Source organism: Geotrypetes seraphini, chromosome 3 (assembly GCF_902459505.1).
Source record: "Geotrypetes seraphini chromosome 3, aGeoSer1.1, whole genome shotgun sequence".
Lineage (NCBI taxonomy): Eukaryota > Metazoa > Chordata > Amphibia > Gymnophiona > Dermophiidae > Geotrypetes > Geotrypetes seraphini.
The window spans coordinates 345,679,218-345,706,391 of NC_047086.1; the positions used below are offsets into that span (position 1 = coordinate 345,679,218).

Below are 27,174 nucleotides of genomic sequence, written 5' to 3' on the forward strand. Positions count from 1 at the left end.
AAGATATAATCTTTTGTGGCTCCTGCTTTAGTTTTACCACGCAGCCTTATATATTTTGTTCTGGTTTTAGTTTTTTAGTCTATTTCAGTAACTAATGTGGTCATTATAGTTTTTAGTTCTTAATCCAGGAGCTTCTGTATCAGGACCTTAGGGTATGTACGCTTCTGCTTTATTGATTTTGGTTTTGTTTTTACAGATATAAACCAGGTTTTCTTCTCTCTTCTCTCTTTTCTTTTAATTCGATGGTCTAAGAACTCTTTCCCAGCAGTCAATTTTTTAGCATGTACCACCTTTAGATTAGCAATTTCTGGTATTCACCTTGATGTCTCCAGCACCTTCTTTGGCTACTATCACAACACCATTTAGCACCCGTTAGCTATGCATATTTATACACTTTGACACTGGTTATATTTATATAGCACTTGTCAGTATTACACATTCATACCTTTTGTACCAGTCACTATTCATATACTAATATGCATCTACAGTTTTGCATCACTTTATTAGACATTGCACCATTACATTTATTACATTATCATCCATAGGACCCTTGATGAAGACAGTATCACTGAAACACGGACCGTGTTGGGTCCATATCCCCCAATGCCTTGGGTCCTAGAAATATTTTTATGTAGATTATTAAACTGATTTTAATAAAGCCTGCATCTTGAACATCTCCTTCTCCACAAGTTTTTTGTTATTGTCTACGTGTTCCACGGTTTTATTGTTTATAATTGTTTCCACCATTTTGCCCGGCACTGAGGTCAGGCTTACCGGTCTGTAATTTCCCAGATCTCCCCTGGAACCCTTTTTAAAAATTGGCGTAATATTGGCCCCCCTCCAGTCTTCAGGTACTACAGATGATTTTAGCGACAGATTACTGATCACTAACAGCAGGTCAGCAATTTCATGTTTGAGCTCTTTTAGTACTCTGGGATGTATACCATCCGGTCCAGGCGATTTATCACTTTTTAATTTGTCGATTTAGCTTAGTACATCTTCCAGATACACCGAGATTTCTTTCAGTTCCTCCACATCATCACCCTTGAAAACAATTTCTGGTTCAGGTAGATCGCTTACATCTTCTTCCATAAAGACTGAAACAGAATTCATTCAGTTTCCCACTATGGCCTTATCCTCCCTGAGTGCCCCTTTTGATCCTTGATCATCCAATGGTCTCACAGATTCCCTCACAGGTTTTCTGCTTCTGACGCAGGGAAACAGGAAATGTGTCACAAAGAAAAGGGGAAAGAATAGAAGAACATGAATAATGAGAAATATAAAGCCTGACTCTAAAAGGAGGAGGAACAAGTAATTGAGCACCTGAGAGGAGCATAGTGACCGATCTGGAATATAAAGAGGCAGCAAGTCATATATAGTAGTTAGTGAGAATAAATATAATGCATGGTGGGTTAAAATCAAAATGTTAAATCCTTTTCTTCACTCTTAGCTCTAAAGTAAGGTTTTCAGGACATTCCTAACGAATATGCTTGAGAAAGATTTGCATACAGTGGAGGAGGTAGGCATGCAAATCTCTTTCATGCATATTCATTTTTGAAATCCTGAAAACCTTACCTGTTGATAGCCTCAAGTGCTGGGGGTGAAAACCAAGGCTTTAATCTTTATATATTACACTAATGGCAGCCAGTGCTGAGATGTCTGCAGCAGTGAAGCATGCTCAGAATGACTTAACACTCTTCTAGAGTTGACCACCGTACTCTGTACCAACTGAAGCTGTTTTGAGGAGACAAAGATAAACTATTATATCAAGTGTTACAATGTTCAAGCATAGCCAACTAAGGTTGCACTGTTATGATTTATGAAGAACCAGAAAAGTTAAGGTCTGAATAAAACCCAATGTACAAATAGAATTTTGGAGGTGACAGGGTAGAAAGAGCATGAGCACAGCCACACTGAATGACCTCAAATTTTCCACATTAAGTAGAAATTTGTGAATACTAAGCCAATAAGCTATAGCAGTAGGGGAAAGGATCAGTAAGGAGCTATCTGCAGCATATATGTTTACATTATTTGCACATATGTAGGAGCTCCAAATCTATGGAGGCAAGGGAGGTTGTATAGGATTAGAGGGAGTCTCTCTTCACAAAAATGACAGACAAGAAGTGGGTTAGTGTGCATGTTAATAGTGCTCATGCATTATGGAAGCTATTTTTGTACATATACTTCTAACACACCACCAGTTATGCTGTATTTTCTTGCCAGAAATTTCACTCTGCCATAAAACACAAAAGCCAGATAAGGGAAAAGGCCTCAGAAGCCACGGAGTGTATAAACACCAGGACTATGGATGAGAGATAAAACTTGATCTAAGCTCTCCCCTCGCTTCGATCATCAGCCAGAAAAACCCTTAGTATGCTGCAACAGTTGTACTATATATAAATAAATAAATAACTTTAAACAGACTGTTTCAAAAAGGACTGAACTTATCTTTATATTGATGCAGTGTATTTGTGAGTGCTGTCCATAACTAGTGCCACAGTCCCATGTGCTGAAAAGCTATTTTAAGTTATTTATTTATTTATAGCACAATTGTTGCAGCATAATAAGGGTTTTTCTGGCTGATGATCGAAGCGTGGGGAGAGCTTAGATCAAGTTTTAGCTCTCACCCATAGCCCTGGTGTTTATACACCCCGTGGCTTCTGAGGCCTTTTCCCTTATCTAGCTTTTGTGTTATATGGCAGTGAAATTTCTGGCAAGAAAATACAGCATAACTGGTGGTGTGTTAGAATTATATGTTTCTCTTTTACCCCAGTTCCTCCACTTTGGAAGCTATTTTTGTACATACACACTAAAATGTAGTGTGTTGCCTGATATGTGGCATTTTAGGTTTATTTATTAAATTTATACCAATATTCCTGCTAAAACGAATCTAGTATGAGTTTTAGTACAATAAGCATAATTTTTATTGTTAAAAGAGAATCTTACAAACAAGTTAGCAATATCACAATTCAATGTAAAAAAAAAAAAAAAAAAAAAAGAATATATAGATATATACACACACACACATACATACATTTAACTGGAATCTTTTTGTTCCTTTTATTCCTCACAGTTCAATTGATTTTAACAGGTTTCTGAAACAGTACATAAATCACTCCTTATTTTACTTTTCCATTATGACATGATAAGATCATTCTGAAGAGATTAATAATACTGAACCCACAGCAGCTAAGGAGGAATCCTTTCTGGACAGGACTTAGATTCACAAAGCAAACCGATCGTGTACCGATCGGTTTGCAACCCCTTAGTGACCCCGGCCCGATTCACTTACCTCTCTGCCGACCATCCTCCGATCCACGCATGCAAATGAGGGTGGCATGCAAAGTAGACAGGGACGCAATTCACTTAACAAAACCCTGCAACACCGACTGGGCTGGCCAATCAAAAAAAGCGGCAGCTGAGGACCAGTTGCTGAAGCCCTTTCCAGCTGCCCTGCCTTCTGCCGCCCTGCTCTCTGCCCTTTCAGCCCCTATCCTGCAGCCCCGAACACGCCTTCCTGCCTGCCCAGAACATGCTGCCTGCCTGCTCCGACGCGCCTGCCTTCCTGCCTTGAACACGCTGCCTGCCTTCCTGCCCCGAACATGCTGTCTGCCTGCCCCCCTTCCCCGCACTGCAAGCCCATGGTTTTAACCTGCGGGCTTAAGTGGGTTAAAACTTTGGGCTCCAATAAAACAATCACCTATTTTTTTTTTTTTTCCATCTATGCCAGCCCTGAGGTTGTAGATTTGGAGGTCGAGTGTTAGGAGGTTGTCGAACAGTTTTTTTTTTTCTTTTGACGATTTTGGTTGGAGGGTGTGTGAATGGTGCTTGAGTTCTCCTATGTCTGGTTGAGGTGAATTTAATTATTTAGCTGAAGAAATTAGTTACCTCAGCCTTGCCATTCACAAAAATAGAAGGAAGAAAAGTTCCCGTTTCCTGCTGTCTCATGTCCCCGGCCTATACAATATTTTTCTTCTGCAGACCCTTCAAAAGTCTGACCAAATCCTCGTTTCACTTGCATTATAAAGTACTGAGGATGCCATCTCTCCCCAATCCCAGATCCTAAAATCTAAGACAATAGCGCAAACTAGTACTGCCCGATTCAGGAAAAAAAAAATAATTTGATTCGATTCAGAATTGGTTTTTCGATTCGACTTTCCTGCCCAATTGGGTGGGTTTTGTGTTTGTTTGTTTTTTTTCAAACATCCTGGTGGGTTTATTTTATAGCTTTTTCACCCCCCTTTGGCTTCTCCTAACCACACTGGCGCTGTGGTGTAAATAAAATAAAGAAACAAAAGGACTTTTCCTCTCTCTGTTAAATCCTAGCTCACATTTGCAGTCTAACACCAGTTCTGGCAGGATACACATTTCAAATCTGACATATTGTAATCAGAAAACAGAAAATAAAATTAGTTTTTCTACCTTTTGTTGTCTGGTTATTTTTCAAATCTTGTTGGTCCAAGGCTCTGGTTGTCTTCTGCTTGCCAGGATCTCCTTCTTCCTTCTTTCTGCATGCTAACCATCCATCTGCCATCTCTGTCCTCCCCGTTTCCCTTCCCTCCCCAGGAGGTCTGGCATCTTTCCTTTTTTCGTCTCCCTTCACAGATCCATCTTTTCTTATCTACCCTTTCATCCAGTATCTCTCCCTTCTTCTCCACCACCCCAGGGTCCACCATCTCTCTCTTTCTTTTCCCAACTACCCTCCTATCCAGTATCTCTATCCCCCCTCCACACCATCCCTTGTGTCCAACTTCTCTCCCTTTCTGTTCCTTCCCTACCTAAAAACCATGGTCCATCATCTCTCTCCCTATCCTCTATTTTCAGACCCATTATTTCTTCCAATCCAAAGTCCGGCATATGCGCGTCTCTTTGAACCCCCCTTCCCTCCGTGTACTTCTACACCAGGGCCCCCCTCCCCTGAAGGCCTGTCCCCCCCTTAAAGGACTGCATACCACCCCTGAAGGCCTGTCCCCCCCTTGAAAGTCTGCCTGTCCTCCTCCCTTGAAGGCCCGTTCCCCCCTTGATGGCCTGCCTGCCTGTCCCCCCACCCTTGAAGGCCTGTCCCCCCCCTTGAAGGCCTGCCTGCTTGTTCTCCTTGAAGGCCGGCCTGCCTGCCTGATCCCCTTGAAGGCCTATCCCCCCCCTTGAAAGCCTGCCTGCCTGTCCCCCCTTGAAGGCCTGTCCCCCCCTTGAAGGCTTGTCTCCCCCTTGAAGGCCTGCCTGCCCGCCCCACCCTGAAGGCCTGATGCCCCGACCCACCCCGAAGGACCGCTCACCCCCAACCTGAAGGACCGCTCATCCCCCTGGCCTCCCCGAACCACCTACGGTAGAGAAGCAGCCCGCAGCAAGATCGCGATGCCAGCGATCCCTGCGTTGCTTCGGCGCTGCTTCCTCCACCGCAGTCCCACCCCTCCTGTGATGTCAGAGGAGGGGCGGAACCGTGGCGGAGGAAGCAGCACCGAAGCAGCGCAGGGATCGGCTGGCATCACGATCCCGCTGCAGACTGCTTCTCCACCGCAAACGGTGCAGGGGGGCTGGGGGGAGAATCCGGACGTCGGGGGAGGGGGGGGGAGAACCGGACGCCAACGTCTTCAAGGCCGGGAGCACCCCCTCAGGGCTTGCACCCGGGGCGGACCGTCCCCCCCCCCCGGTACGCTACTGGATTGAGAATAAATATCCTAAATAAATGCAGATATTTAGCTAAAATGTGCGTAGATTGGGCTTTGCTCCTTTGTTCCTGCTCTTATGGTACTTTTAAAAGAAGCTTTTCTGGCCCTGGTGAAAAAAAACCCAGTATCTAGCTCTAGCTCATTGTCCAACACTACCATAACATAACATAACATCACATCATAATGGATTTCTATTCCATATAACCCTTAGTTCAATGCGGTTTACAAAAGATTACGCTATGAGTAAATACATGGATAATATAATACACAAAGAATTAGCTAGCCAAAAATTTAGAAAAAATAAGTTTTCAAAAGTTTTTAATGTTTATAGGATGTTGATCTGGTCAATAATGGGCGAAATTCTTTGTTGAAATGAGCTGCTTGATAGGGGAGACAATGCCCATGATGTTTCTTATCTTTACACCCTTAGCTGAAGGGAATGTAAATAGGGCATGAAATTTTCTACTGTTCCCTTGAGTCATGATAACAAATCTATCAACAAGATAGAGAGGGGCAACACCAAAGGCGACTTTATAATATAAACATCCCAACTTAAAAATCACCCGGGCCTCCACTGGGAGCCAGTGCAACTCACAGTAATAAGGAGTTACATGGTCATACTTTCTCAGTCCATAAATCATTCTAACTGCCGTGTTTTGAACCAGGGTCAGCCTAGCCAAATTTTTCTTCATGTTTGTCAAATATACAATATTGCAATAGTCTAGAATACTCGGAAATAGCGTCTGAACCAAGAATGTAACAAAATTCATCATCCTTCTTTTAACACTGCCTTTTAACATACATAGTAACATAGTAACATAGTAGATGACGGCAGATAAAGACCCGAATGGTCCATCCAGTCTGCCCAACCTGATTCAATTTAAAATTTTTTTTTTTTTTTTTTTTCTTCTTAGCTATTTCTGGGCGAGAATCCAAAGCTTTACCCGGTACTGTGCTTGGGTTCCAACTGCCGAAATCTCTGTTAAGACTTACTCCAGCCCATCTACACCCTCCCAGCCATTGAAGCCCTCCCCTGCCCATCCTCCTCCAAACGGCCATACACAGACACAGACCGTACAAGTCTGCCCAGTAACTGGCCTAGTTCAATCTTTAATATTATTTTCTGATTCTAAATCTTCTGTGTTCATCCCACGCTTCTTTGAACTCAGTCACAGTTTTACTCTCCACCACCTCTCTCGGGAGCGCATTCCAGGCATCCACCACCCTCTCCGTAAAGTAGAATTTCCTAACATTGCCCCTGAATCTACCACCCCTCAACCTCAAATTATGTCCTCTGGTTTTACCATTTTCCTTTCTCTGGAAAAGATTTTGTTCTACGTTAATACCCTTTAAGTATTTGAACGTCTGAATCATATCTCCCCTGTCTCTCCTTTCCTCTAGGGTATACATATTCAGGGCTTCCAGTCTCTCCTCATATGTCTTCTGGTGCAAGCCTCCTATCATTTTCGTCGCCCTCCTCTGGACCGCCTCAAGTCTTCTTACGTCTTTCGCCAGATACGGTCTCCAAAACTGAACACAATACTCCAAGTGGGGCCTCACCAATGACCTGTACAGGGGCATCAACACCTTCTTTCTTCTACTGACTACGCCTCTCTTTATACAGCCCAGAATCCTTCTGGCAGCAGCCACTGCCTTGTCACACTGTTTTTTCGCCTTTAGATCTTCGGACACTATCACCCCAAGGTCCCTCTCCCCGTCCGTGCATATCAGCTTCTCTCCTCCCAGCATATACGGTTCCTTCCTATTATTAATCCCCAAATGCATTACTCTGCATTTCTTTGCATTGAATTTTAGTTGCCAGGCATTAGACCATTCCTCTAACTTTTGCAGATCCTTTTTCATATTTTCCACTCCCTCTTCGGTGTCTACTCTGTTACAAATCTTGGTATCATCTGCAAAAAGGCACACTTTTCCTTCTAACCCTTCAGCAATGTCACTTACATACATATTGAACAGGATTGGCCCCAGCACCGAACCCTGAGGGACTCCACTAGTCACCTTTCCTTCCTTCGAGCGACTTCCATTAACCACCACCCTCTGGCGTCTGTCCGACAGCCAGTTTCTGACCCAGTTCACCACTTTGGGTCCTAACTTCAGCCCTTCAAGTTTGTTCAACAGCCTCCTATGAGGAACTGTATCAAAGGCTTTGCTGAAATCCAAATAAATTACATCTAGCATATGTCCTCGATCCAGCTCTCTGGTCACCCAATCAAAAAATTCAATCAGGTTCGTTTGGCACGATTTACCTTTTGTAAAGCCATGTTGCCTCGGATCCTGTAACCCATTAGATTCAAGGAAATACACTATCCTTTCTTTCAGCAACACTTCCATTATTTTTCCAACAACTGAAGTGAGGCTCACCGGCCTGTAGTTTCCTGCTTCATCCCTGTGACCACTTTTATGAATAGGGACCACATCCGCTCTCCTCCAATCCCCAGGAATCACTCCCGTCTCCAGAGATTTGTTGAACAAGTCTTTAATAGGACTCGCCAGAACCTCTCTGAGCTCCCTTAGTATCCTGGGATGGATCCCGTCTGGTCCCATCGCTTTGTCCACCTTCAGTTTTTCAAGTTGCTCATAAACACCCTCCTCCGTGAACGGCGCAGAATCTACTCCATTTTCTCGTGTAACTTTGCCGGACAATCTCGGTCCTTCTCCAGGATTTTCTTCTGTGAACACAGAACAGAAGTATTTGTTTAGCACATTTGCTTTCTCCTCATCACTCTCCACATATTTGTTCCCAGCATCTTTTAGCCTAGCAATTCCATTTTTTATCTTCCTCCTTTCACTAATATATCTGAAAAAATTTTTATCTCCCTTTTTTACATTTTTAGCCATTTGTTCTTCCGCCTGTGCCTTCGCCAAACGTATCTCTCTCTTGGCTTCTTTCAGTTTCACCCTGTAGTCTTTTCTGCTCTCCTCAGTTACATCACAGAATACTGTGACCGTCCATAGTACACATTTCACTGTAATAAAGCAGTTGAAGATTTTATTTTTCTCTGTTGCATTAAATGAGAAAGCTTTATTTTTAGATTCAAACAGTTAAAATAGACTTCTCTCTAACAGGGTGTAATTATTGCTTTCACGTTTTTTAGTTTGAACAAGACCAAGGTCTTTAGTGTTAGGGAATCAAATCTCATAACATCCCAAGACACACACTTTATCTAATTGCCTAAATTTATGTTTATACAAATATGTCTTGTGTTCATCCTTTTTTTTTTTTTTTGTATTGTGTAATACTGTACTTTCATGAGTAGACCACACAAATATCAAACAGAAGGATAATAGTTCTTGGCTTTGTTTGAACGGTTAACAGAAGAGCTGATGCAGAAAATGTTGCTAAAAGCCCATCTGTTTTGCTTCTGGTTTAGTGCTGATTTTTTATATACTATGATTACTTCCAGTATAGCAGAATCTCTCTTTTCATTTCATTTAGCCACCTATCATACAGAATATAATGCTGAGTGTTGTACAACGCATTTTAAACAATCGGACGTGCATAATATTTCCAAAACACAGAAGTCCATAAACTCTATATCAAAGGTATTCCAAAGTAGAGAATGACACGGTGACAAAATTCATCACCGTTCCCATCCCCGCAGACAACCGCGGGAAACCATCTTCACGTCATTCTTTAAGGAGAGAGGGAAGAATCAGAGAATGAATGGCCACATCCACTGACCCGCAAGCTTTGCTTTGAAGAATGCTGGTGTAGAAGGACTGAGGTTGAAATAGACACTACAGAATGACAATCTCTGGTATCCAGAGCAGATATTGTGATGTCATAATGCCTCATTCCACCAGTGCCTAAGAGCCAATCACATCAGTGATGTCACAATGGCTTCATTATCCTTGGCTCACATAAGAATCAGAGTATGAATGGCCACAACCACTGACCCGCAAGCTTTGCGAATGCTGGTGTAGAAGGACTGAGGTTGAAATAGACACTACAGAATGACAGTCTCTGGTATCCAGAGCAGATATTGTGATGTCATAATGCCTCATTCCACCAGTGCCTAAGAGCCAATCACATCAGTGATGTCACAATGGCTTCATTATCCTTGGCTCACATAAGAATCAGAGTATGAATGGCCACAACCACTGACCCTCAAGCTTTGCGTTGAAGAATGCTGGTGTAGAAGGACTGAGGTTGAAATAGACACTAGAAAATGACATGGGATTATTTCCCGCGGGAACGGTGATGAATTTTGTCACCATGTCATTCTCTATTCCAAAGCCAAAATAAACACACAGGGGAGTGTGTGGCGCAGTGGTTAGCACTACAGCCTCAGCACCCTGAGGTTGTAGGTTCAAATCCCACGCTGCTCCTTGTGACCCTGGGCAAGTCACATAATCCCCCATTGCCCCAGGTACATTAGATAGAGTGTGAGCCTACCAGGACAGATAGGGAAAAATGCTTGAGTACCTGAATTTACACCACTTAGGTTATAAGTGGTACAATATATAAATACTGAAAAAATAGTTTCCTTCTGTAATTGGCCAAATTTCTACAAGTTAAAATTTTAGCCTAGTCAGTGAAAACATACACTTTCTTTGATTTATGTATCACTCTAACAAACAGAAATTGCAATATGTTTTGTTGATTTGATTGCAAATCCCAAGCTGGTTGTTAGATACCAAAGATGGCAGCACACAATAAATTCAGTACTAAGCCTGAATTAAACCACTGCGCTAATCGTAGCATAGTTAGCATGGAAATGCATGATGATGAGCTACAAATAGAGTCCTTTCCAATGGAGTAAAATTAGGTTAAAGATTTTCATAGTTTTTTTTTTATACTTTCAAGACAGAGCTGAAACTGTTTCACCTCTGTGAGTGAAGTTTTAAGTTAGAACATAAGTTCATAAGAATAGGCATACTAGGTCAGAGCAGTGGTCCATCTAACCCAGTATGCTGTTTCCACAGTAGCCAATCCAGGTCTGAAGTACCTGGCAAAAGCCTTAATAGTACAAGGGGCGTCCAATAATTTATCTACCTCAGTAGGAAAGAAAATAATTTTCAAAAAGTTTTTGTTTTATTTTTCAATATAGTCCCCTGATAGCTCCATACACTTCATCCACTTTTCCTGCAATGACTTTAACCCCTTTGAAAAGAATTCTGTTTCACCTCCAAACCGGGATGTTACAGCTTCCTGGACCTCTTCATCACTTGAAAACCGCTGTCCATAGAGAGATTTCTTCAAAACTTGGAACACAAAGTATCTGGGAGAGCCAGGTCAGGACTGTAGGGTGGATGGTTCAGCCACTGAAACCCAAATTCCCGGATGGCAGCCTGTGACTGGCGTGCCATGTGCACGGGCACATTGTGATGAAGCAGCATGCCTGCTATGAGTTTTCCTAGTCTTTTCTCCTTGATTGACTCCCACAAAGCGATCATTGTATTGGTGTAACTCTCCCCAGTTATGGTTGTCTTGTGTGGCATGAAATCCAGAAGCAAAAGTCCTTCATCATCCCAGAAGACAATTGCCATAACTTTGCATGCAGATTTTTCCATCTTGAAATTTTTGGGATAAGGGATGATTTGTGCTTCCACTGCATTGTCTCTATTTTGGACTCAAGATCTCTCTGATAGACCCAAGTCTCATCTCCAGTCACCAAATGATGAAAAAAAATTCACTTGATCTTCACGGAGCATCTCCAAGTTCTGACAGCACTGGAGCCTCATGGCCTTCTGACATGGCATCAGCATTCTTGGAACCCATTTTGCACTAGCCTTGGACATGCCCAAATTTTCATGAATTATTTTTGAAACTGTACCTGCCAAGATGCCCATTTCTTCAGCTATTCTGGAAAACCTAGTTGGTCTGTCTGACAAAATTAAGTTTTCAACTTTCTTGCACATTTCTGTAGATGTTGCTTCCATAGGCTGTCCAGTGTGAGGGTCATCTTCAATGGACTTTCTACCCCACTTAAACTGCTTGCACCAAAATGTTACTTTGTAGGATGATGGGGCAGACTCGCCATAAACTGTAGTCATGCGTTCATGGATCTCCTTTAGCTTTTTCCCTTCTTTTGTGAGAAATTTTATCACTGAATGGTAATCCAAATCTAGCAGTTTCTTACTTGATTCACATGAGGACTCTCCTGACATCCTGTCTCTTGGAATGTTAAGACTTGCATCGAGCCGCAACTGTGCATGAGTAACTTTGACACATGCCACAAGATCTACAGACTTGTTTCAACATTCTTGCTACTTTCTTTCATACTCAGATAAATTATTCAATGCCCCTCATAGCAACATTCCAGGCATCTGATCCCAGGTCAAGCATTGACTTCCCCCATGTCTGTCTCAATAGCAGGCTATGGACTTTTCCTCCAGGAACTTGTTGAAACCTTTTTTAAACCCATGTACGTTAACTGCTGTTCCTATTGATTTCACTGAAGGTTAATGAGACTTTATTTATTTTAAAAATTTATATACCATTTAAACTTAAACGGTTTATATATCATTACATACATAATTCAATAAGACAAATAAAATCAAACAAACATTAACATATAATCATCAGAAAATCACATAAAGTGCCCATCAAAAGAGCAACTGCAAAGATCAGTTCCTAGAAAAATGCATTAACAAATAACTGCGTTTTTAATAGTTTTCTGAAATTACCCTTGTCATAACATTTTTGTAATTGACCAACAAGTGAGTTCCACAATTTGACCCCCCGCACAGCAAATGGCCATTTTACTGGTCTCAGCATATTTTGGATTAGCATTTGCTTTTAATAATGCTGAGTTCTCAGAATGCAGAGACCTACCTAGATGGTAAATAATTTGACATCTTACTTTTAAACAATTCAGGTATGATTCCTTACAAGAATTGATGGCAAATCATTATTGCTTTATATTGAGATCTAAAAGCAACAGGCAGCCAGTGCAATTGTTGGAGATAGGGCGAGATGTGATCGTATTTAGATATGCCTATTATCAATCTTGCTGCAGTGATCTGCACAACGTGCAATGCCCTGCATCTTGTCTTAGTTAGTCCAAGATACAGGACATTTCAATAGTCAAGTCTAGATAATACCATTGCCTAAACTACTATGCAGAAATCGTAAGGAGACAACATATGCTTTACGTGATACAATAAGTGTATTGGCGGAAAACATGCTTGTACAGTTTTTCTGCAACTTGTAAAGTTAAAATATCAGCATAGAATCTCCAAGTTAGAGACCCAAAGTCTCCACGTCCCCCCATAGTATTCCTTGGTTTGAGCACCTTGCCCCAGGATCCTCAACTTTGGGAGTCCTCTAAGCACTCCCCAATGGGCCAGCCATATTTAACCTCAAATGACATCAGCCAGAAAGCTACCGTTTTTCAAGATTATGGGCAGCAGAAGAGAAGAATGGATTATGTTTCCTCACAGCCAGGTTAAGCTGATATTATAAACATCAGCCAAATTACCACCATTGTCCAGAATGGTGGTGATAGAGGAGGACAGACCATGCTCTCCTCGAATAGCTTAAATACTGCTGATCCATTTGAGGAGAAGGGGATCCTCAGCCAAGAGTGCATGGTTTGGGGGGAGGGGAGACATTCTGGGACCTGAAAGCTTCTGAAGTTAAAACATAGATTTAGTTAACAGACATTAACTGTACTTCTCTTTTAACGCTGAAGCTGACATGGAAGTAAAGTTGACTTCAAAGTTACATTTTCTTCTAAACACATTACTTTTGACTTACCACTAACTTTTTAAAACTTTTTTCCCCCTTTTAGCACAGATTTTTACTTCACTGTGTTTTGAGTATTGTTATTACATTGGAAGAAAAGTTAAAAAAAAAAAAAGGATCAAAAATTTAACTGATTTTTGACACTGTATTTATTACCTGAGGCTGAGTGCTATTATGAGCATGGAAATAGCCATACAAAGATCCAAAGTGGTGCTCTCATGAACCTATGAGGAAGCTAAATAACTTTATAGGAGTTGATATTCAGCTAACAGTGATCAGTGTTTTGCTGGCTATCATTAATTCTAAGCCAAGAAATTCAATGCTGAGCCATGTCCGAGTACCGGCATCAAATCTCTGGCTTTGTGGAGCAGGCTAACTGCTAACCGACTTAATGTGATATTCAGCACTTAACTGGCTAAAGACAGGACTGATTTTATTCAGCCCTATTTATGCTGTTAACTTGAATGGTTAAGTTCTGAATTTCACTGCTTAACCGTCCAAGTACTGATTCCACCTCCAGAATAGCTGGTTTTGAGTTTGGCAGTAGCCAGTTATTTTTGGCAGTGCTAACTGGTTAAGTTCTTCTGAAAATGATTGGTTAGCCTCAAACAAATTGACTAGGAGCCGTTTCTGACCTGTTAAAACATGTTGAATACTAACCGCATAGTTTTTACCCTTTGATTCTATAAACCCCTATGCGGCTATGAACTTTCTAAAGACATTTCTCTAGGGAAAAACAAGCATTTGCAAATATCAGATTGGCAGTACTATTGACTGCCTGTTCCTGCCTCATTTATAACTGGACATAACGTCGTAAGAAATCGGAGAAATAATTTAGGCTGCCATTTCCTTATTGGACAAGTCACAACATTGGGTGAATATTTTTCTTTCTTGCTCATTTATGGACCAGCAGTGAGGACAAACCATGAAGAAAGTAAATTAGGTGAAGTAAGCTGAGCAGGAAATGCAATTAACTTGAAACACATTATACTGTACTGGATACATAAGAAGACATGAGCCAGGTCAGCTTGTAAATATTCTGTTTGTCTTTGAACCCAAGGAGATGAAATTAAATAATGTAGAAATGAGTTGATGAGGGAAGAAATTTTTATACATAGAGGGGCTCATTTTCAAAGCACTTAGACACACAAAGTATCTGTGCTGATATTTTGTGTGTCTAAGGGCTCCTTTTACTAAGGTGCGCTAGCGTTTTTAGCGCACGCAGGAAATTACCGCGCGCTACGCTTCTAGAACTAACACCAGCTCAATGCTGGCGTTAAGGTCTAGCACACGCGGCAATGTAGCGCATGCTATTCCGCGCATTAAAGCCCTAGCGCACCTTGGTAAAAGGAGCCCTAAGTGCTTTGAAAAGGAGCTTCATAGACTTCAGTGCACTAGTGCTGGTCTGAAACTGCACAAGAAAATTCCTCTTTCGTAGTTCATAAGAAGATGATAAAAAAATGAATTTTTTTTAAATATGTAAAGCTAAATTTTGCCTCTTGCTCTCTTGTCTCTGTTGCAGATAGTATCATTGGGAGCAGTGTTCCAGTAACTCCTGGGCCTGGCGAGCAAACTATAGATATTGAACCGTATGAAATTTTGATCATTTTGTCATTCGTTTGTTTAAGATGACAATGTATATGTTTTTAAAGAATAACTTAAAAGATTCTGTCACTGAAAGGTTATAGTGAGGGAGTATGTAGGATGCTGCTATTTCCCCTCCAGGATACTCTCTGTTAATGTCAGAGCCACCTTAAGATCCATAGGCCTTCCCAAGAGGGAAAACTAAACTAAACTAAACCTTAAGTTTGTATAGCGCATCATCATCTCCACAGAAATAGAGCTCAGCACGGTTTACAGTAATTGGTATAGAAAGAAACTACAATGAAGAGTAACGGGGGAAGTGACATGGGATGGATGGAGCTAGAGAGACAGGAACTAGAAAGTACAACAGCTCAGGGCACAGCTAGGCTAAGGCCATCCAGGGGCCTGCATATGCCCAAAATGGGTGTCTTGGTTTATATTCGAGTCTTAGTACTACTACTGCTTATCATTTCTGTAGTATTGCTAGACATACATAGCTCGGTACATTAAACATGTACGAGACAATCCCTGCTCAATAGGGCTTACAATCCTAATTAAAACAGACAAACAGAGCTAATAAGGGTTTAGGGAATGATAAAACAGACATGGACCCATCGCAGGCCTCTCTCTGGGCATACCCTTCTAGTCCAGTGGTGAGCCAGGGCTAGAGAGATCCTCTTGTACTCTGCCCCGTGCAGTCTCACTACTCAAAATGACTGATGCCTCGTGAGACTGCCGTGAGTTCAGTTTATATTCAAGCCCACCTTTTTTCATCCTTTGGGGGGGGGATAAGGTTACCTTGGTTTATATTCGAGTATACGATATCTATGAACAAGAACCACAACAGTCAGGTAGGCCCGGTTTAAATGGGACCTTGTAGTTTTGCATATTGGATCCAGCCTAAGGCAAGTTGGTTGGTGAAGTGCTAAAAACTGTACTTATAATTCTAGGAAGCCATACCAGACCCAAGACCTTATCTAGAGACTGTAGTTCTTGCCTTCGCACACACTAGCACACACAAACTTAAATATACACCAACTCCCAGTCAAATAAAATGTATGACTGCACTGCAGTGATGATGTTTTGGCTACTTTTCTATTACTATTTTATAAAGACACATAGAGGTCCTTTTACAAAACTGTGGCAAAAAGTGGCCTTTGTGTGACCCTTATGTGAGTCTTTCCCACGTGCTAAAACCACTTTTCCTGTGGCCGGAAAATGGCCAACTTTGCCATTTTCCAAATTAATGGCCAAGCGCTAATTTCACCATTAGCATAAGAACATAAGAATTGCCATACTGGGACAGACTGAAAGTCCACCAATCCCAAAATCCTGTGTCTAACCGTGGCCAACCCAGGTCCCAAGTACCTAGCTAGATCCCAAGAGGTAAAACAGATTTTATGCTGCTTATCCTAGAAATAAGCAGTGGATTTCCTCAAGCCATCTTAATAATGGCCTATGGACTTCTCTTTTAGGAAATTATCCAAACCATTTTTAAACCCTGCTAAGCTAACTGATTTTACCACATTCTCTAGCAACGAATTCCAGAGTTTAATTACACATGTGAAGAAATATGTTCTCCAGTCTTTTTGAAATCTACTACTTGGTAGCTTCATTGCATGTCCCCTAGTCCTAATAATTTTGGAAAGAGTAAACAAGCGATTCACATCTACCCTTTTCACTCTACTCAGTATTTTATAGACCTCTATCATATCAATCCTGAGCCATCTCTTCTCCAAGCTGAAGAGCCCTAACTGCTTTAGCCTTTCCTCATAGGAAAGTCACCCCATCCCTTTTATCATTTTAGTCGCCCTTCTTTGTACCTTTTCTAATTCTACATCTTTTTTGAGATACGACGACCAGAATTGCATATAGTATTTGAGGTGTAGCCCTACCATAGAGCGATACAAGGGCATAATAACATTTTCATCTTTGTTTTCCATTCCTTTCCTGATAGTTCCTAACATTCTATTTGCTTTCTTAGCCACCGTCACACATTGAGCTGAGGGTTTCAAAGTATCCTCAGTGATGACACCTAAATCTTTTCCTGGGCAGTGACTCCTAATGTGAAACCCTGCATCATGTAGCTTTAGTTCAGGTTCTTCTTTCCTACATATATCACTTTGCACTTGCTCTCTTTAAATGTCATCTGCCATTTTGATGCCCAGTCTCTTGCAATTTTTCACAATCCTCTTGTAATTTAACAACTTTGTGTCATCAGCAAATTTAATTATCTCACTAGTTATTCCCATTTCTAGATTACTGATAAACATGTTAAAAAGAAGTGGTCCCAGCAGACACCTGGGGAACCTCACTGTTTACCCTTCTCCATTGAGAATATTGATCATTTAAACCTTCTATGCTTTCTGTCTTTCCTAATCCATAATAGGACATAATCTTCTATCCCATAACTCTCTAATTTCCTCAGAAGTCTTTCATGAGGTACTTTGTCACATGAGCCTCTACCACCTCCTATTTTGTAGTTCTAGTGCAATAGACACATCATTCTTGAACTTGTAGGTTGTGTATCTCTGATTACAAGATCTGATGTAGAGAGCCTCATTTACATTTTTTCTGCTCCACCTCCCCTCACTTTGAGCTGTCCTGGAAATCCTCAGTTCTACTTGCTCAAGCAAGATGGTAAGAGTCTGTTTGTTCTGCTCGTGTTTATTTTTCCTTTAAATTTTTTTTTTTTAAATTCAGTCATGAAGCTTTTCGGTTCTGCACAGTTACAGGATACCTCTTGCTGCAAGAGAACACAGACTCTGAAGGCAGTAGTCTGTAGCCAAGAGGCAGCCTGCTTTACAGAGCACTTGTTTGGCCTGTCTGCATTAACCATCTGGAAGCTAAGGGCCCATTCCCTTGGGAGCAAGGCTTGCTCCAGGTTTTGTCCGCAGAGAGCTTGAGTGCAGGCTGAGTGGCCCCATGGTGGTTTTTCACCAGGATTGGGTGCTGACTGCATTCCTTCCCCTGACTTTGCATGTGAGTTCCCTTGGGGGTTTGAAGTCTCAGTCCAGCCAGTAGGACTGAGGAGCAGTCTGAAGAAACATGCTATCTGGGTTTCCAGGCTTTTTGAGGCAGAAGTTCTCTGGCTACAGTTTCAGCCTAAGCAGCTCCCAGCACCTCAATGTTACAGTGTGTACTGGCTGTTACAGCCTATGAGAGAAACCAGGGAGACTCTAAAAGTAATTTTTAAAGGTTTCTGGGGCTAGGGACAGGGTCCTCCACCTCTAAAATCCTAGTCCCTGAGTTTTTTGACCCCTTATTTAGCTCCCAAGGGCTGTTTTTGGCGCTAAAATCACTGCCTCAAAATACCTCAGTTTGGCTCAAAATCAGTTCTGATGGACTCCTCAGGCCAGGATACTCAGGATTCATGCCAGATTTGCACTGGATGGCCGGCTGAGGACCATCTGTGTCCCACATGCAGCATAGCACACGTGTGTGTAGGGGGGGGTGGCGTGGAAACCACTGGCTAAGCCTCCTCAAACCCCTCTGTTAGTATGGGGTCTCAGATGACTTGAGTTCCAGGTCAAAAATCCTGGTTAAAGCTGGAAAATGGTGTAAGTGCAAACCCAGCAAAGTGCACTCGTGTAACTGTTGTGAAACTTCAGAGTGACGCACAGGAGCACTGGCAAGGGCTCTCTGGGCGTCCTGGTCCAGCTTTTGCTCCAGAATTTATAAGTATGATGCACAAAGTGTACCTAAATTACAGTGGTTTCAGTGACTCCTCGGGGGTCATGGCAATGGTAGTGCCAGGGGTTCTCTCCCCTAATAGCACAATTTTCCTATAAAAGTGCCATGCACAAGATATGGAGATACAGTCAGAAGAGGACTGGGATGATGTGGAATCTGTATCTGTCAAGGTCCTCAGTAGTGGAAGATTCTGCATCGCGCCTGGGAGGTCTCAACCAGATGGCAGATAGGGCTGGTCTCAGTTAGGGCACTGGTCTTTGACCTAGGGGCCACCACGAGAGCGGACTGTTGGGCACGATGGACCACTAGTCTGACCCAGCAGCAGAAATTCTTATGTTCTTATCTGACTGTGCAGGCTCTTTAAGCCCATAATGCTTTTGAAGATTATTACTGAGTCTCTCCAAGAATTTAAAATAGTGCATCCACAGACATCTACTGCCCAGTGCTTCCTTATGAGCAGCACTAAGGATTAGACCACATGCTTTCCCTCCCATTCAGACATTACTAAGATGCTGACAGACCATTGGGAGGTTCTGGAGGGGCCCCTTCGTATGGATAAGGCAGTGTTGAAACTTTACCCAATTGCCATTGAATTTCATCAACTTTTTGTTCCGCCAAAGGTAGATTCCCTGGTGACATAGGTTATCAAAAAAACTAGAAAAAACCTCCCAAACCCCAAGAAAAGAAAATGACTAGGGGAAAGAGACAAGAACCAACTGAGAACTCAATCAATTATACTAGAAATTGTTAAGTGTTTAAGCGGGAGAGCCCTCAGTCACACAGCCGCCACTGGGAGATCCCAGGGAAAAGCTGACGCGGGTTTACACCCTAAAGAGTGTTAACTGCGAAACATCCCCGGGCTCTCTCCGCATAATAAGTGAATGAATAAAGTGCAACAATAAAGTGCAGTATGTGTGAAAAAATATAATTAAATAAAAAAACACACCAATGAATTAAGTTGAGATTTGTCTCTATCCCCTAATCAGGGGGCCAAAAGGAAAATGAGTGTCCAAATCTAACCAAGTGAGACACAAACTAGAAGAACTTAGCTTCTCCGTGTGTAAGCAGTCAGTGAATGATGGCTTCGTCCTACGGGACTCCGTTTCGGGGGGTGCACACCCCCTTCTTCAGGAACTTGACTGCGCTGGGTCTCTCAGTTTCTCCGCCACAGCTTGGAAAGCGAGGTAGAAAATGGCACTCAACTGGAGAGAACGCCTCCAATTTAAACTGCAGACATAAGTGTAATTGATTAGAAAAGTCAGCTGACTGAACAGCTGACTTGCCGAGTCTATAACTGTTGAATGAATCAGAAAATACACTGAAAACTAAAAAATAATAATAATAACTGACTTCTGAACAGGACAATGCAAACAGAAATCTTTGTAAACCTATACTAGTAAGTATATTGCCATTCGATGTAATCGTTAAGTCCACATGGGGACAAAGCTTGAAGTTCAAAGATCCAATACTGTTCTCTTCGTTGCAGCCAAGCTAGTTTGTCCCCCTGGTGATCTTCAAACACTTGTTCCATGATAAACCAGCGAAGATCTTGAAAAGCATGGTTAAACTGTATACAGTGAGGAACCATGGGAGCACTCATAGATTGGGTATTAATCCGTGACCGATGTTCGATTAAGCGAGTCCTGACTATCCTCTGTGTCCGGCCCACATATATCATGCTGCAGGGGCATATGATGACGTATACAGCCCACTTGGATTTACAGGTAGTAACTGATTTGAAATTATAGAATTTGTTGGTCCTGGGATGTTGCCATCTCTTCCCTTCGATGGTGATTTTACAGATGTCGCATGTGTCATTGCATTTAGCTTGTTGACCATCGCGGTTAGAAATCGCCTTGCAGCTAGAATAGTTAGAATGAACCAGATAATCTGACAAATTTATTGCGCGTGAATATGTAATTCGGGGAAAATCTTGAAAAACTGGGTGCAACTGGAGAATGTGCCAGTGCTTCCGCACACTTTGAGCAACCCTCCTAGCGTGATCAGAAAACGCTAAAACACAAGTAATGCCAGAATCTTCTTGGGCTGGAGTGGTGGAAAGTAACAAATCCCTGTTGGCATACAAAGCCCGGTAATTTCCAGAACTTTTATGCAAGATATTCATCACGACCGGATCAGAGCAGATTTCCTCATTCAATTGGCTCAACTGGTATTAAATCATAATTATTTTCAGTTTGATCAACAATTTTATTTACAGACACATGGCGTCGCCATGGGCACGGCTGCAGCTCCAAGCATTGCCAACTTATATGTTTCCTGTTTCGAAGAACGCCATTTATATTCTTCAGCCTGGTATTCATATATCAAATTATGGCGCAGATTTATCGACGATGTTTTTTGCATCTGGACGGGTCCGGCAGAGTTGTTAACTCACTTCCTTGATTGGCTTAATTCCCTGGACTCTAATTTGAGATTCACCATGGAGTCAAATCTCAGCCAAATATCTTTCTTGGATGTGTGGGTCATTAAGTCTGATCACACTTTAACCACTACATTATACAGAAAGACAGTTGAGGTTAACAACTATTTAAATTACACGAGCTGTCACCCGACCAAACTGAAACAATCATTACCTATAAGTCAGTTTCTTCGCATGCGCAGGTTATGCACTGATATCAATGAGTTCCAAAACCAAGCTCGCAAGCTGTTCACCAGGTTCAAAGAGAAGGGTTATCCCCATCGTGTTCTCCAAAACGCCTATTACCGGGCTTTGTATGCCAACAGGGATTTGTTACTTTCCACCACTCCAGCCCAAGAAGATTCTGGCATTACTTGTGTTTTAGTGTTTTCTGATCACGCTAGGAGGGTTGCTCAGAGTGTGCGGAAGCACTGGCACATTCTCCAGTTGCACCCAGTTTTTCAAGATTTTCCCCGAATTACATATTCACGCGCAAAAAATTTGTCAGATTATCTGGTTCATTCTAACTATTCTAGCTGCAAGGCGATTTCTAACCGCGATGGTCAACAAGCTAAATGCAATGACACATGCGACATCTGTAAAATCACCATCGAAGGGAAGAGATGTCAACATCCCAGGACCAACAAATTCTATAATTTCAAATCAGTTACTACCTGTAAATCCAAGTGGGCTGTATACGTCATCATATGCCCCTGCAGCATGATATATGTGGGCCGGACACAGAGGATAGTCAGGACTCGCTTAATCGAACATCGGTCACGGATTAATACCCAATCTATGAGTGCTCCCATGGTTCCTCACTGTATACAGTTTAACCATGCTTTTCAAGATCTTCGCTGGTTTATCATGGAACAAGTGTTTGAAGATCACCAGGGGGACAAACTAGCTTGGCTGCAACGAAGAGAACAGTATTGGATCTTTGAACTTCAAGCTTTGTCCCCATGTGGACTTAACGATTACATCGAATGGCAATATACTTACTAGTATAGGTTTACAAAGATTTCTGTTTGCATTGTCCTGTTCAGAAGTCAGTTATTATTATTATTTTTTAGTTTTCAGTGTATTTTCTGATTCATTCAACAGTTATAGACTCGGCAAGTCAGCTGTTCAGTCAGCTGACTTTTCTAATCAATTACACTTGTGTCTGCAGTTTAAATTGGAGGCGTCCTCTCCAGTTGAGTGCCATTTTCTACCCCGCTTTCCAAGCTGTGGCGGAGAAACTGAGAGACCCAGCGCAGTCAAGTTCCTGAAGAAGGGGGTGTGCACCCCCGAAACGGAGTCCCGTAGGACGAAGCCATCATTCACTGACTGCTTACACACGGAGAAGCTAAGTTCTTCTAGTTTGTGTCTCACTTGGTTAGATTTGGACACTCATTTTCCTTTTGGCCCCCTGATTAGGGGATAGAGACAAATCTCAACTTAATTCATTGGTGTGTTTTTTTATTTAAGTATATTTTTTCACACATACTGCACTTTATTGTTGCACTTTATTCATTCACTTATTATGCGGAGAGAGCCCGGGGATGTTTCGCAGTTAACACTCTTTTGGGTGTAAACCCGCGTCAGCTTTTCCCTGGGATCTCCCAGTGGCGGCTGTGTGACTGAGGGCTCTCCCGCTTAAACACTTAACAATTTCTAGTATAATTGATTGAGTTCTCAGTTGGTTCTTGTCTCTTTCCCCTAGTCATTTTCTTTTCTTGGGGTTTGGGAGGTTTTTTCTAGTTTTGTGATTTTTCTACTTCCATTTTTGTAGGGTTTATTTTTTGTTCTTTAAGACATAGGTTATCAAGCATATCTCCCTCCCCAATGAAGGGGGAGAGATGTTGAAAGATGCGCATGACTACAGGCTGGATTTTTTCCTTAAGAGGCAATTTGAGGCCATAGTATTGGAATTGAAGGCGGCAGCAGCATTATTGTTGTACATCGTGTATGCTTACCACTCAAGGTTACAACATGCTCCAGGAGCGAATGCTAACGCATATTCACAGTTTCTTGTGTCGGGAGTTGATTATGTGGCAGATGCTTGATTTGTTTAGGGTTTAGAATGCTTTGGATCAGACAGTGGACAGGAGATTCGGCCTCTAAGACAGCAGACCAAGGGCCTCTAGGGGGTCAGGTTGAGGTAATTTTCATAGCTCTAGGTGCTTTCGCCGGTACTCGGGAGGACCTTCGGTCCAGAGATCATTTCAAAGCTTGAGACAGATATTTGGGGGTGTTAAACATCCCCAATCCTTAGGAGTTCACCCTTTAACAGCCTCCAAGAAGCAGTTCTGATGCCAAGTCAGGAGCTGTGCCTCCAAGAATAGAGGGGAGATTGTTTTATTGGGAGGCGAGGGCGAGGATCACTTCAGACCGCTGGGTACTGGATATTATTCAGGAAGGGTAAAAGCTTGAGTTCTTTCATCCCCTTCCAAACCTCGTTGTGGATTCTCCCATGGGAAACCAAGAGAAAGCAGTCCGAGTCTGAGCAACAGCAAAGAGGCTACCAGATCTAGCAGCCGTATGAGCTGCTGTCCCAGAGACAGTCAGGCTTGGATATACTGTATACTCCATATACTTTATTGTGCCTAAAAGAGTCTCAGAAGACTGGAAGCCAATTCTGGATCTGAAGTCAGTTAATCCTGCCCTAAAGATTCCTGCTCCCATTGCATTGGAATGAAAGATTAGGTTCTTACCTTGATAATCTTCTTTCCTATAAGTGGGTGCAGAGATCTGAAGCCCACCCTTCGGATGTTACTGTTGGCTGCTTCCTGTTTTTGAAGAGTACTGTGATAGACTGCACTGTCTGCCTCAGCTGTTTGAATTTCCCTTTCAAGCAGAGTCACACAGAATGCTGAGGCTTCTGAAGTCTATGAACCTATCCAGAGTTGGTATGAAGTTCCCTAACTGTTAGTGCAGATTGTACTCGGGTAGGTGGCTAAACCTATTCCACCTTGTTTTGTGTTTAAATGTTTGTATCATGTAGTTTATGCATGTTACTTACAGAGCAGAACAGAGATAACTATTATGCAGGGAGTTTCCCTGTGCCCCTCCTTTCTGTGTGTTATTTGTTAGTTACCTCTATTGCTTTGGGACAAACTGAGGGGCTGCAGCACAGCCCTCTGGGAGGAGAGGTGGATCCATGCAAGAAGATGATTGGTAGCTTCTGCAACGAAACTTGTGGTTTCAGGATACTATCCATAAGTCCAGGATCTCTGCTCCCATTCATAGGAAAGAAGACGCAGCTTTTCGTAGATGCCTTTTTTTTTTGTTATCTCAGCCAAAATTGATGAATTATCCAAGAGCCCTGCTATCCACTCTATGGTATTTTCTTGAGGATTGTATGTAATTTTACTTTTATTAGATGAGTATTTTACTATATACTTGTTTTTATTTTGGCTTCATTTTAACACTGTGTATATAAACCATGTAAACCGTTTAGTTTTAGACGGTATATAAATTTTTAAAATAAATATTAGAAACATAGAAAGATGACGGCAGAAAAGGGCTACAGCCCATCAAGTCTGCCCACTCTACTGACCCACCCCCTTAAATCTGTACCCTAGTGACCCTATTCCTTATCTTCACCCTCGTAGGGATCCCACGTAGGTATCCCATTTATTCTTAAAGTCTGGGATGCTGCTGGCCTCAATCACCTGCACTGGAAGCTTGTTCCAATGATCTGTCACTCTTTCCATGAAGAAGTACTTTCTGGCGTCACCATGAAATTTCCCTCCCCTGAGTTTGAGCGGATGCCCTCTTGTGGCTGAGGGTCCTTTGAGAAAGAAAATATCATCTTCCACCTCGACACGTCCCGTGATGTACTTAAATGTCTCAATCATGTCTCCCCTCTCCCTACGTTCTTCGAGAGTGTAGAGCTGCAATTTGTTCAGTCTTTCTTCGTATGAGAGACCCCTAAGCCCCGAGACCATCCTGGTGGCCATCCGCTGAACCGATTCAATTCTGAGCACATCTGTATGTTAAACAGGTATCTCCTCCTCCTTTACACCATTGGGCCCAGCGCCTTGAAATCTGGAACTGAAAATTTCTTCTGATATGCTCAAGGGCCTTATACTCACACCCTAGCAAAGGTGGCAAATGCTAACTTAAAAGAACAATATATAAGTTTGCTTTTCAAGCTTATATAGCACCTGACAAAGCACTAAAGATGGGTATTCCCTCTGATAATGTTTGTATAAAATTTGGCTAAGGGGAACTAGGTTGGGTCACTTCTTTGGTCTTGTGAGTATATTCAAAGATTCTGGGAGCAGGTGTATCATTATACTATTAGAGCAGGGGTGTCAAATGTCGGTCCTCGAGGGCCACAATCCAGTCAGGTTTTCAGGATTTCCCCAGTGAATATGCATGAGATCTATTTTCATGCACTGCTTTCGTTGCATGCTAATAGTTCTCTTGCATATTCATTGGGGAAATCCTGAAAACCCAACTGGATTGCAGCCCTCGAGGACCGACATTTGACACCCCCTGTATTAGAGTGTTGCATAAGCAAATTCTGTTTAACCTTCAATTGTGTTTTTTCCGCGATTGCTCATCCATCAGACATTCCACTGCTGCACCAGAAAAAGAATTGCTTCTTTTGGCTAGGATGTGTATTTTGCTATAATGACAAAGTGATTCTTTGTCAGCTATGATACAGTAGTTGAACTTGGTCTGTGCTCTGATGGTACTTGAAAGTTAGAGTGGGATAGAAATATGCTAATTGTTGGTTTATATTTCAAAAGAAGCCTATCTGGAGGGTGATTCCACGTTGGGCAAGCAGCTGGGTCCTTAATTATTAAATAAGGTGATCTTGTATTTTTCTGTTAGTGCTATTAGATCCAACTTTGGTATAAGGAACTCCACTGGATTCAGATAGTTCTCATATTGTTGTGGAAGGCTACTCTGGTTTTCCCTTGGCCTTTCCCCTGGCCTGACTGTGCTCAGCTTGGATTTGGCAGACAGAATCATGCCCTTGACTAAATAATGCCCTTGAACTCTGTACTGCCAGATTTAAAAGTGTCTTTGTGAGGGAGTGTTATTAAGGGGAACTAGTAACTTCCTGTACACTCCATCACATCTGCATATGCCATTATTCTAAACATTTAGCATAAGTGTAAATATGGCTGCCTAGGTTATCAGATTTCTCTTTACATATATAACTTTCTACCATGTTCTGAAGTTAGCAAAATTACAAGCATACCTCTGACTCTGACCCATTTATAAACTCAAGTTTTAAAGTCAACTTGTGTTTATCTTGTGTTTGAAATTTGAGGGAGTGCACAAAACTGTGTATTGCGTGAACTAAGAAAACCTCTGTGTAGTTGAGAATCTGCCTTTTATCTTCTTTTTAGACGGATCAATATTGGTTCAAGATTTCAAGCTGAGATTCCTAAACTTCGAAAATCATTGCCTAGGAAAAAAGATGTGCACAAAGCTACTTTGGTGTGGAAACCATGGGTAGGCCTGGAAGACAAAGATTTTCAGCAAAGAGGTAGCCTGCTTTATGAATCCTTTATTTTTAGTGCATTGTAAAAGTCTTAACACCCTGTTACGTTGCTCACATTCTGTTCTCTAAAAAAATATAGACATATTTAAAAGCTAATTAACAATAAGAGCCTTCATTGTGTGAGTCTTTATACCCCTTGCTTGGATACTTGGTGAAAGAATATTTTTGCAAAGATAACAGCATTTAAAGCATTGCCAATTTGGTAGAATAGCTCAAGCTCTTTCATATTGAATGGGATCATCTATGGATTACAGTCCTCAAGTCTTGCCACATATTTTCTGTTCTCTTCAGGTCTGGGCTTTGACTGGGCCAGTTGAAGACATTCGTACTTAGGATCATTATCCTGTTGAAAGGTAAATCTTTTCCATTGTCCCAGTTCTGTAATAGACTGGAACAGGTTTCCTTCCAGGATCTTGCCCAAGCTGTTACCCCATCCTTCTTTCTTACTAGAGTTGTACAACTCTATGAGACATGGTTACCAGGTAAACTGTAACTAGCCAAAATAAATATCCAACCATGGTTTCAGTGATTCTTGTTTCCTACAATGTCCGTGTAATTTTCGATAGGATGTCTCCTGCAAGACGTCCAAAAG

The 27,174-nt window shown here is 41.9% G+C and overlaps 1 protein-coding gene across 1 annotated transcript in view; it reads left to right on the top strand.

Annotated features, from left to right (window-relative positions):
• The window catches only part of TRERF1 (transcriptional regulating factor 1), a 274,217-nt gene that overhangs the window by 200,435 nt on the left and 46,608 nt on the right, over positions 1 to 27,174 (top strand). Inside the window, 2 exon segments of the mRNA XM_033937927.1 lie at positions 14,903 to 14,969; positions 26,428 to 26,567. Coding sequence (XP_033793818.1) covers positions 14,903 to 14,969; positions 26,428 to 26,567 — 207 coding nt within the window.